Below are 12,961 nucleotides of genomic sequence, written 5' to 3'. Positions count from 1 at the left end.
CAAATACCCATATAAACCTTTACAATGAACAACAGAGGGAAAGATGTCCTACATTCATACTTGTAAAGTATCTGCATCTGCATTCTCACCTCTGCTGGAGGGGTGTGATTGTGACAGCTTTGAAGAATAGTGTTGCTTTGATTAGACTGTGATTCTGGACTCTGTTCTTGCAAAAACGCAGACTGTACTGACATGAAATAACCCCGACTCTGGAAACAACTGTGTTTTTTTCACTTTTCTTGCTAATAAAACGAAATAATTGAACAAACTGAGGGTAACAGGGGTCGAAAAAATGTATATATCGACAATGCAACATGATATTTAATAGTTATATAGGTTTTTTTGTGTTGTGAATGTTCAAATGTTAAAAATAAGGAATAATATAAACTTTAACCCTTTCATGCGTAGTGGTCACTACAGTGGACAGCTGTTCAAAGGTGTTCTCTTGTATAATGATGGATTTTGTTGTTTTAGTTCCATATCATCCAACACAGTGGACACTTATGCATCATCCCATATACCAGGGGTGTCAAACTCATTTTCTTTCAGGGGCCATATTCAGCCCAATTTGACCTCCAGTGGGCCGGACCAGTCAAATAATAGCATAATAGCCTATAAATAATGACAGCTCCAAATTTTTTAGAGCAAAAAATAACATTAAATGATCAAACTGTTTCTATCCAAAACAAAAAAGATGTGAATAACTGGAAAAAAACTGAAATTTCTGAAGAAAAATAAGTACAATTTTATCAATATTATGCCTCAACTTATGATTTATACATGTGCATTACAGATCAGATCTACCACGGTGCAAAACAGGCAGATTATTGTTAAAATTGCACTTATTTTTCTTTAGACATTCCAGGTTGTTCATATTTGTTCAGGTTATTGACATTTTATTGTTAAAGAATATCAGAATTTAATGTTCTTTGCAATAAATCAAAGAGAAAAAATTGGTGTTGCCATTATTTAGAGGCATAATATCATATTATTTTTCTCACATTAAACCAAGAAGAACATTTGGAGTCATTATTTGTAGGTTATTATACTATTATTTTTGAGTTTGATGCCCTTGACTGTTAATATCTTCAGGGTAATTTTTGCATTTTGCACTTTGTAAATTCATCCTGCGGGCCAGACTGGAACCTTTGGCGGGCCAGTTTTGGACCCCGGGCCGCATGTTTGACACCTGGGCCATACACTGTAATTCATACCATCACTGTAAATTAAGTGACAAACTACACTTTCATATGTGATATAAATATTAACATAGCTGTAGTATTGGAATAAACTGAGGATTACAGGTACAATAAGAGTACTACTTGCTGTATAACAGTGTGACAGAGTTGTATTTGATGTGCACTATTAGATGTTTTCACAACATAAGCAACAAAGAACAGTTTAATTTATCAGTCAAATATTAAAATAGTAGTAATATTTGAAGATAACAGGAGTGAAAAATATATACGACAGAACTATTTGCTTTATAACATCGTTTAACAGGGTTGTATGAGTAGTGCACATTAAATATCCAAAATTAATATCCGAAATACACTTTTTTATGTAAAACATACAATACTGTAGTAGGAATATTACTAATTATTAATGAAGTGAGGATAACAGGAGTCCAAAATGTATACAACAAAACTTACTTGCTACAGAACAGAGTTGTATGTGTTTGTGTACTTTAATATGTCATCTTTTTTTTTTTCTTTTTTTTTTTGTGTGAATTTGTTTGTATTCTATAAATGCCCGAAATAAACAATGAAAATTGCAAATTGAAATTGATCACAAATGCAGCTACAAACTACACTTTAATATGTGATAGTTATATATAGTTGTTACATTGGAATAAATTGAGGGTAAAAGGAGTGAACAAATATACACAATTGTGCTTCGCTCTCTGTAACATAGTTTAACAGGATTGTATGTGTTGTGTACTTGTATATGTCGATATATCATGAATTGTGTTGGAACATCACAAATCTTTGTGATGCTGATCAATAAAGATATTTGTTTGACATTGCTTTGACACTGCGTCTTTGAATGTAGAAAAAAAAAATATATATATTGCACTTAAATCAAGAAAGATTATTGCTTAAAAAAAAACAAACACTGGTTGCATATGTGGCAAAGTATTAGTTGTTCATGTTGCACATTATTATCATTTGTACTGAAAATAAGCTGCACATTCTGACCTAGAAATGGGAAGATATAGTTATGGAAAAACTTATTTGACCACCTTTGTTTTCTTCAGTTTCTTGTTCATTTTAATGCCTGGTACAACTAAAGGTCCATTTGTTTGGACAAATATAATGATAACAACAAAAATAGCTCATAGTAGTTTAATTTCAGAGCTGATATCTATCCATTTTCCATGTTTTCTTGATAAAAACCAAAATCACTTCAGTTCTTCCATCAATATCTATGGCATTGTACTGACAAAAACAGTGCTTTTATTCATTCCATGTTTTCTTTTCTGTCTGTTTTAGTCACATGATGCACACAGGAGTTAGTACTTGATTGCATAACCATTGTTTTTGATGACTTTTGATGGTCTAATAATATTTTCTGTGACTGTATATGTTCTAAAAACAAGGTTGACATTCTTGCACTGCCAAGATATTTTCTATCAGTGCTTAAAACTAGAAAAAAACAAAAAAAAAAATTAAAATTTCCCAAATTAGTAAATTTCCCTTTCTTGAAAATCCCTTTTTGCAGTTTAGTATGTGATAGTTATATAGTTGTTATATTGGAATAAACTGAGAGTAACAGGAGTGAACAAATGTACACAATTAAAGTGCTTCTCTCTATATAACACAGTTTAACAGGGTTGTAAGTGTTGTGTACTTTTATATGTTGATATACCAAAGTACGTATATAATTTTATTACATTTAATATTTATTTATTTATTTATGTAAAATTCTGGCCTAGGAAAGGGAAGATATATGTTCTAATAAAAACAACGTTGACAGTCTTGCACTACCAAGATATTTTTTCTATCAGCACTTAAAAAAAACAAAATAATATCCCCAAAACAACTAAATTTCTCTTTTTTGAAAATCACTTTTTGCAGTGCACAAATTAAGCTACAAACTACACTTTAATATGTGATAGTTCTATAGTTGTTATATTGGAATAAACTGAGGGTAACAGGAGTGAACAAATGTATACAAATAAAGTGCTTCTCTCTATATAACACAGTTTAACAGGGTTGTATGTGTTGTGCACTTTTATATGTTGATATATCAAACTACATATATTATTTTTATTATATTTAATGTTATTTATTTATTTATTTATTTACATAACATTCTGACCTAGAAAAGGGAAGATATATGTTCTAATAAAAACAATGTTGACATTCTTGTACTACCAAGATATTTTTTCTATCAGCACTTAAAAAAAATAAATAAATAATAATAATAATATCCCCAAAATATCTAAATTTCCCTTTTTTGAAAATCACTTTTTGCAGTGCACAAATTAAGCTAAAAACTACACTTTAATATGCGATATAAATATTAACACAGTAGTTATATTGGAATAAACTGAGGGTAACAGGAGTGAACAAATGTACACAAATAAAGTGGTTCTCACTACATAACAGTTTAACAGGGTTGTATGAGTAGCGCACATTAAATGTCAAAAACTAAGATCGAAAATACGCTTTTTCATGTAAAACATACAATACCATAGTAGGAATATTATTAATTATTATGAATGAATGAATGAATGTTTATTTCAGTTAAATACAAAATACAAAACACATACATATTAAAAAAAAACAACAACAACAACAAAACAAAACACATACATATTTAAAAAACAAACAAACATAAAATTAACACATTTTGTAACTGAAAAAGGAAGAAGCTGAAGCCGGAGGTTTATTTCTGCTTCTCCTATTCACATCCTTAGTCCACACCTGAAGTTGCAGCAGATAAATACTTAAACACAAATTATACTACATTCAGTGTTATAAGTCATTTTGTAATCATATTATTTTCATAGCCCTCCATAATTTGACAAATTAAATTCTTTCTGAAACTCAACAGTGAGCTACACAATTTCACTTCATCCTTCAGTTCGTTCCATAGCTTGACACCAATAACTGAAACACTGTGATATTTAACGTTTGTTCTTACTTTACATTTGTCAAACACAAACATCCCTCTTAAATTATAATGTCCTTCTCTTAACTTAAAAATTTTCTGAATACAAAAGGAAGGTTTTTACTTTTAACGCGAAACATAAATTCCATTGTTTTTTAAATATACAATGTCAAAAATTTTTAGTAAACCAGATTCTACTGAAATGAGGGTAATATGAGTAAGAGATGTATACAATGAAACTGCTAGATGCTGCGTAACAGAGTTGTATGTGTTGTGTACTGTTATATGTCATCACAAATTAAGCTACAAACTACACTTTAATATGTGGTAGTTCTATAGTTGTTATACTGGAATAAACTGAAGGTAACAGGAGTGAACAAATGTAGAAATTAAAGTGCTTCTCTCTCTATAACACAGTTTAACAGGGTTGTATGTGTTGTGTACTTATGCAAAACATTACACTTTAATCTGTAAACCAAAAATGACTATTAGTACGGTAATATTCATATATTGAGTGGATCAGAGGATTTAAGAGGTAAAGTCACAGTTTTTTCTGTGTTTGAGATTCCGCTACAGTGACCTCTGACGTAGTGGACCGTGGACTTTAACCCTTTCATGCGTATTGGTCACTCCAGTGGACAGTTATTCTACAGCTGTTCTCTTGTATATTCCTGGGTTTTGTTGTTTTAGTTCCATATCAGGCAACACAGCGCCATCCCATAATACACAGACATTCATACCATTACTGTAACTTTATGTTCTTGATAAACCTGATCTGCAGTGACATGTTTGAGTGGAAATAAATTGCTAATTGTTTTTAGAATGTAATTAACAGTTTTCTTCAACAATTTTTTTTTATATTATCTCCATGAATTAAGAACTAGTATTAGAATATGTTAAAATGTGAGAAAACATCAGATTAGCTACAAAAAATGTTTTTATTTTTAATTGTTTTCTCACAGTTTATCACTTTCTGATATTGCAATTTAGATTTGTGTTTCTTTGCTTCAAAAATTAAACAAATGTGTCCAGCTTAATGGGCATTTATGTAACTCCCAAAAAAAAAAGGTTCATTAAAAGACATTCAATTGCATTGTTATTTTCATGCCTAAAGAGGAATAAAAACACCCAGATAAAAAATCTTGACAAAGGCTCTCATAATTCATGCATGAAAGGGTTAAATGCAGACCAACAGGTCATCTCATCCATGTGAGGAGCAGTAGGAGTGTGTGTCTATGTTTCACCACAACAAAGAAATTCCTTCTAGAGCTTTGTAATTGACGCAGCGAGGGAAACTATTTTTTAATTTCTCAAGAGGTAAACGACCAATGATGTATTCAGACAACGATTCTATTTTCAGTTGTAACGACGAGCTCCAGCTGTGGAATCCAAACAGCGCCGTCCTTAACGTCACTGCGTTACCTCTGAGCGTTTGTCTGTGTGGACACACTGATGATGTGTTGTGTTTGCAGGGCAGCTTTAGGTTGAACTGCTCAGCTGTGAGGGATGGAAGCAGCTGCAGTGGCCGACGTCACGCTTCATAACATTTGAAGATCAACACCTCCACCTAGTGCTCAACTGTGTGAACTGAATGATAATGCACTGAACAGTAATACTAGCAAATTAGACTGTTAATATTATTATTACTATATATTGTTGTGTTGTTGTTATTATCATTATCATTATTATAATAATTATTATTTTCCCTCTCAACCCCCCTCTCCCTTTCCTGCATTCATTCACTCTACCCCTCCCCCTTTTCCTTATCGCCCCTAATCAACCTATATTGTTTAGTTGCTCTGATGTTGTCACTGTTGTTGGTTTGTTCATTTGCTTGATTTTTATTCTGTTTATTTGTGGTGTTTCTCTCCACTATGTCTTGTTAACTGCATCACTAATAAAAAACAAATAAAAAACAAAAAAAGTGTGATCTGAATGCTTCTGAGGTACAGCGAACACTGGATTTTATTCCTTTATAGAGCACTTACAAGGGTTTTACCTCCTCTTATCACTTCCATTAAAACTAAAATTAATCTTAAAATGAGACAAAATCCTTTTTTTTTTTTTATTTTGCTGTAAATGCCACCTGTTTTATTTAAAATCTAGTTCATTTCCTGTGCACCTGCAACATGGAACGGCAGCTTAATTTTTAAATTTCCCCATATTTTGATCATAATTGTTCTTGTTTTTTCTTGTTTCATATTTTAATTGTTTTTAACTGTTTCAGTGAATGCCTAAAGTTTTTGTTTTTGTGTTTATTACAAAGAAGAGGAAGACAAAAAAGAAGAAGAAGAAAATGATAATGACAATAACTTATAAAACTTCAGATTGAATAAAAACACCTATTTAAACTTATTCTCATTTTCCAATTTGAAGAGATTTCCTGAAATGTAATCAAAGGAGAAACAGAAAGAAAAAATAATAAAGCCGACAGACGTGTAACAAACTGAGATCTCACCTTCGCACCGTCATTAAAAATAAACGTCTGACGTATGGAACAGCTGCATCGTCTACGTGTTATGTCATTACGCTGTACGGGTGAAGAGAATAACGCTGACGTAAACTTATTTTTAACGTTTAATTCAACTGACGAAGTGGCAGAATGAGTCAAGTAGGCGACATAAAGATGCCGTACTTTTATATTTATACAACGCATATACGGCTGATCAGGTATTAGATCACTAGAGCAGTTTTAGCAGTCTCTTATAATGTATAATTTAAGGGGAACGGAAATCTTCAAGAAAATAAAGTGTAGAACAAGCATAAAAAGTCAGTGCATCTCTGTTAGAAGGGTACATCTGTGGAATAATCTGGACCAGAACTTTAAATTGTCTTCTTCAATTTTTTGCATTTAAAAGGATGTTGTTAAGGAGGCAAAAGTAATGTGTTATGTTGTATAAATGTGAGATGGGGGTGGGATTTAATACATTTTCTTCTTCCCACTCCTTTTTGAGCAGTACATATTGGATTTATTTTGTTATTACTAGTGTACACGGCAATTGCTATTTTGTCTTGATCATCTTTATTTATGAATGTATTTGCTCGGATATTAGTTCCTTGTACACAAAAAATGCTTCATTTTTTCTTCTGTTCAAAAGAAATAATTGAATGAATGAATGAAATGAATGAAATGATGTATAAATCCGGTATAATAACAAAATATAGAACAATATCTGAATATGCGAATATCTAGTTAGAATATAAACGAATGCATAAAATAAGATATTATTGTGTATTGCCTATTTGTAATTAACCCTTTCATGCATGAATTATGAGAACCTTAATCAATTTTTTTTTTCCTGAGTGTTTTTATTCCTCTTTAGGCATGAAAAAAAACAACGTGATTGAAAAATTTCTTCTGAAAAATAAATAAAAATAAATAAATAAAACTAGAAGCACTCGGAGAGCGCAGACCTCCGCCAAGGCTGATCAGTGGCCCCCCCCGTGGGCCCCCCCACCCCCGATCACCACCAAAATTTAATCATATCTTCCTTATCCCATTTCCAACAAACCCTGAAAATTTCATCCAAATCTGTCCATAACTTTTTGAGTTATGTTGCACACTAACGGACAGACAAACAAACAAACAAAAAAAACAAACAGACAAACAAACAAACCCTGGCAAAAACATAACCTCCTTGGCGGAGGTAATAAAAACCAATCACATGCCCTCCCCATAGTTTTCACACATGTTTCTGTGTTAACAATTAAACGTGTGGTGTCCAGCTGAGTGGACATTTTTGCAACTTCATGAAAAATAGGTTCGTAAGATTTTTTTTTTTTCATTTTTTTATGTTTTTTTTTTTTTTTTAATTTATTTTTCCTAAGAAAATTTTCAATTGCATTCTTTTTTTCATGCCTAAAGAGGAATAAAAACACTCAGGAAAAAAATTTGAGTAAGGTTCTCATGATTCATGCATGAAAGGGTTAATAGGTTTGTTGGTTTGTTGTATAATTTATTCTTTTTTTTTTTGTATTGTGTCTGTGTGGTTACTTATGTCTAAGTACACATTTATGTAAATGAAAAAAAACAAAAACAAAAAAAAAAAAAACAAAACACTTACTTGCTGGAGGCACACTGGACATTGGTCAGCACTGTGAAGTTGTTCCTTACACTTCGAAGGCTCGCCAGAACCTAAACAGGTAGAAGGATAATCATTAGCATCCTTTGTAGTGTGTTCATTTATGGCTGTTGTTTTCACTGCAGTTTAATGTTTACTTGACATCTCGTCAATATACACAGTGCAAAGAATGCTGAATAACCATAGTTGTACAAATGGAGAGTTATTAAATATTATATTAATGGTTTATTGACATCATTAAAATGAAAACTAAAATGAATCATACACATTAGTGCTGCTGTAAAATAAATGTAAATCATCACATATATATAAAAGTAAAACAGACTATTACTGCACAATGACTACCGTTTTGGAACATACACTAAACCAGGCGTGTCAAACTCATTTTAGTTCAGGGGCCACATTCACCCCAGTATGATCTCAAATGGGCCAGACCAGTAAAATAATAGCAGTGGAAAAAGTAAAATTACATTATGATCATGTTTACATCTGCAGAGTTTCCTTAAAAATCTGAGTAACATGAACAACTTCAAACATCTTAAGAATAACAAGTGCAATTTTAACCAATATTATGCCTCAGTTTAAGTGCATTACAACTTACATTACAATTACAAATGCACAAAACATTTAATAACAGACAGAATATTGGTTATATTGCACTCATTTCTCTTAACACTTTATAGGGCACTCATTGAAATACTCTGAAATTCAAAATTTCAACCTTAGTGTGTTATTAGACTTTGTCATCTATCTCCTCTTGCAATAAAACACCTGAGCAGCACTTGCTAAAATGTAAATATATGCAATAAAACAAATGTTACAAGGTCATAAACTGACAAAAATCACTCATATTCAGTATTTACAGCTTCAAAATGTCTATAAAATCTCTCTGAATCACTGTATAGCGTATCTAAAAACCAACATACTTCTGGACCTCACTGAGGCACAGGATTGGCCCCATATTTAACCCTTTCATGCACGAATTATGAGAACCTTAATCAAGATTTTTTTTCCTGACTGTTTTTATTCCTCTTTAGGCATGAAAAAAACAATGCAATTGAAAATTTTCTTATGATAAATAAGTAAATAAATAAATAAATATTATATAAAAAACAAAAAATAAAGTTAAAAAAAGACATACTACTACTAATAATAATAATAATAAAAATGATCTTATGAACCTATTTTACATGAAGTCGCAAAAATGTCCATTTAGCTGGACACCTTGCATTCAATTTTTGAAACGAAGAAACATGTATTTATAGATAAATTGTGTGAAAACTGAGGGGGGCTTGTAGTTCTGGGGGTGAGAGTATGCTCAGGGGAGATCTACACAATGTTTCCAATTCATGTCAGAAAAGATATGTAGCGTCTTAAAACTTTAATAAAGATATGTGCAAAAACAAACAAACAAAAAAATCCATGAACATATAAGAGAACAGCTGTAGAATAGCTGTCCACTGTAGTGACCAGTATGCATGAAAGGGTTAATGTTTGAGGAAATTACCAAAAACAGTCACTTGCCTGATAAAGGGTTAAGACATTTCAGGTTGTTTGCATTTATTCAGGTTATTCACATTATGTAAAAATGTTCATGATTTTTATTATTTTTAAACTTTTTTTACACTAAAATAAGGAGAAAATTTGCAGTTGTCATTATTTATAGGTTATTTTGATAGTATTTTACTGTCTGACCCACTTGAGATCATATTGGTCTGTATGTGGAACCTGATTTAAAATGATTTTAACATCATTGATTGCTAATATCTTCAGTATAGTTTTTGCATGTCACAAATTCATCCCATGGGCCAGATTGGACCCTTTGGTGGGCCGGTTTTGGCCCACGGGCCGCTTGTTTGACACCTGTTCACTAAGCACTAAAATTACATGTAGCCCACATATAATATTTCTACTTTTAAATATATATATAAAAAAAAAACAACTTTAAATCAACAGACCAAAGCCAGACAGGATGAAAACCACTAAGAAACAAATTTAAGAGTCAAAGAACGAGACATTAGCCTACATTCAGACAGCAGGTCTTAATGCACAATTCAGATTTTTTGGTTAAATTCCTTTTTTTTGTGTGTGTGTGCTCGTTCACATTACACATTAAATGCGACTTCTATCAGTTTTGAGTATGAACTGAATGTGACCCTGAAGTGACCCACATGCACAAAAGAGGTAATGATGAAATACGTGACCACGCAGGCACGCACTGTGTTTACAGAAGTAAATATGGAGGGACGCAGAACTGTGAAATGCAAACGCAAAATATCAGATTTGTATCGGATTTAGGACCACGTATAAAAGTGGCCTGGGTCGGATTTGAAAACATCCGATTTGTGCTGTTCAAACTCACTGCGAAAATTAAAATCTTACCAAGTGTATTTTTCTCATTTCTAGTCAAAATATCTCATCACGCTTAAAATAAGACATAATCACCTAAAGAGTAACTTTTCAGTGAGATGTAAGAACTGATTTTCAGACAAGAGATCTTGAAAAATTTATTTCAAGAAATCTTACCAAGATAATTTTCACTTTTTCCATTGGCAGATTTTTTTTAACTTGAATTAAGCAAAAAAAAAAAAATCTGCCAATGGAACAAGTGAAAATTATCTTGGACGTTCAGAGGCTCTGTAGTTGCCATGGAAACACTGGCATCTTCTACAACACTGATTCACCAGTAAAACCCATGGAGTTTAATAAATGACAGTGGACAGAGACACTTGATTTATGTTCAGTTAATGATAAATTTGAGTGAAAAAGTCACTTTTTCTTCAGTTTTGTCTGTTTCTGATCTAATAACTCAACTTTAACCCTTTCATGCATACTGGTCACTACAGTGGACAGTTACTCTACAGCTTTAATCTTGTATATTCATGGGTTTTGTTGTTTTAGTTCCATATCAACCAACACAGTGGACACTTATGCATCATCTCATAAAGTGCAATTCATACCATTATTTTAACTTTGCTGTTCTTGATTGGTTCTTGAGTGGAAATCAATTGTTAGTATTTATTTTTTGCATATTATCTCCATGAAGTGAGTAATAACTAGTATTAGAATATGTTAAAATGTGAGAAAACATCAGATTAGCTGCATTAAACATGGTTTCATTTCACTGTTTTCATATCACTGTATGATATTGTTTTTTCTTTTTTTTTTGTTTGTTTTTTTTTTTTTCCTTCTTTTTATGGGCTCAGCTGGCTGACAGGCAGCTGTCTGTACCGATAAGGCAGCAGCCGACACCAACTGCATCAGTACAGTTGATAATGGGTTTTAAATACCTGTTTCTTTGCTTCCAGAATAAAATTCATGGTGTAGCTGAGTGGACATTTTTGTAACTCCATGAAAAACAGGTTGATTTAAAAAAAAAAAAAAAAAATTCAATCACATTGTTTTTTTGTTTTTTTTCATGCCTAAAGACGAATAAACACTCAGGAAAAAAAAAATCTTGATTAAGGTTCTCATAATTCATGCATGAAAGGGTTAATCTGAGCTTCTATGAACATCGACATGAAAACAGGTTGATTTAAAAAAAAAAAAAAAAAAAAATTCAATCACATTGTTTTTTTTTTTCATGCCTAAAGACGAATAAAAACACTCAGGAAAAAAAAAAATCTTGATCAAGGTTCTCATAATTCATGCATGAAAGGGTTAATCTGAGCTTCTATGAACATCGACATGATCAGTGAATTAAATGTAGAAAAATACATAATTTACACAAGAAAAAACACCACATACAGAGGATAATGTTATAACAAATCACTTACGAAAAGTCAAATATAGAGGAAAAAACTATTTTGGAAGTAGCACAAAAGAAGCACTGGGTCTTTATGGGTTAAATACACTTTTACATCTAGTAAGGTATTTTCAAAGTGTGGTATTTGTACTAAAGTAATGATCTGAAACTTGACCTGAGAGCATTCTGGATTATAAACAGTCCATATTTACCTGAGCAAATGGCGTTACAATCAGGTCATCACCATGCCTGTAAAGACAAATAAGAAGTATAAGAAACATACACACAGAGGACGAGGTTTTTCCTCTGTATTAAGCTTATATTCTGAGTGCTTTTTGGCAACGTGGCCAATGTCTGAAGGGGAAAATGTTCAAAAATAAGCAGTCAGTGATGAGCCAGACAGCCTCATTAAAATAACAGATAAAGAGAGGAGTTTAGGAGGTCGGTCATGGGTCAGAAACGGGAGTCGAATGCACCGGAGGGATGTAACCTTGTACGGCACTCCAGTCTATTTTTATAAAAACCAAAACCAGGCAAAAACACAGAATTTCCACAAGTTGGTTTTTAATATGACTGTCATGTTATGTAATATCTGGAGTCATCTAATGTTCAGCAGGGAACTCTTAAACACTCCCCCATTAAGGAGAGTATCTGCCATAAAAACCTCCCACTGGGGGCAGATCAGCAGCTCAGAAACCAGCTGGGTTTGAGCTCAGTGATGATAATTAAGAGGCAAACAGCCAGAAATAAGATTAAAAAAAAAAAAAAAAAAAGGCTGTGTTTGTGTGCCGATAACAAGACAGTTACTATGAGCAAAGATCAAATTAAATACTTCTAAGGATTTTTTACACAATTCTCATCAATGGCAGAAAAAAAAAATGTCAAAATTATACTTTTAACATACTTCTTCTTTCACTTTACTGCCAACTCCTGATCCAAACATGCCATGATACGAAATAAACAAAGGTTTGCATAAAAAATATGTTTTTGTCATTGCTGGTTGCAAGTATTAGCAAGT

The 12,961-nt window shown here is 32.2% G+C and overlaps 1 protein-coding gene across 3 annotated transcripts in view; it reads right to left on the bottom strand.

The window, feature by feature from the left end:
- The window catches only part of pde4ba (phosphodiesterase 4B, cAMP-specific a), a 586,891-nt gene that overhangs the window by 170,694 nt on the left and 403,236 nt on the right, over nt 1-12,961 (bottom strand). For all 3 annotated transcript variants that reach the window (XM_030131421.1, XM_030131422.1, XM_030131423.1), the window contains 2 exons: nt 12,156-12,192; nt 8,181-8,251 (listed from right to left, as the gene is read on the bottom strand). In XM_030131421.1, the coding sequence (XP_029987281.1) occupies nt 8,181-8,251; nt 12,156-12,192 (108 nt within the window). The remainder of the gene's footprint in view (nt 1-8,180; nt 8,252-12,155; nt 12,193-12,961) is intronic.

The sequence above is a fragment of the Sphaeramia orbicularis genome, chromosome 4 (assembly GCF_902148855.1).
Source record: "Sphaeramia orbicularis chromosome 4, fSphaOr1.1, whole genome shotgun sequence".
Lineage (NCBI taxonomy): Eukaryota > Metazoa > Chordata > Actinopteri > Kurtiformes > Apogonidae > Sphaeramia > Sphaeramia orbicularis.
The sequence above is the reverse complement of the archived record's forward strand: the minus strand, read 5'-3'. Positions and strand labels throughout refer to the sequence as shown.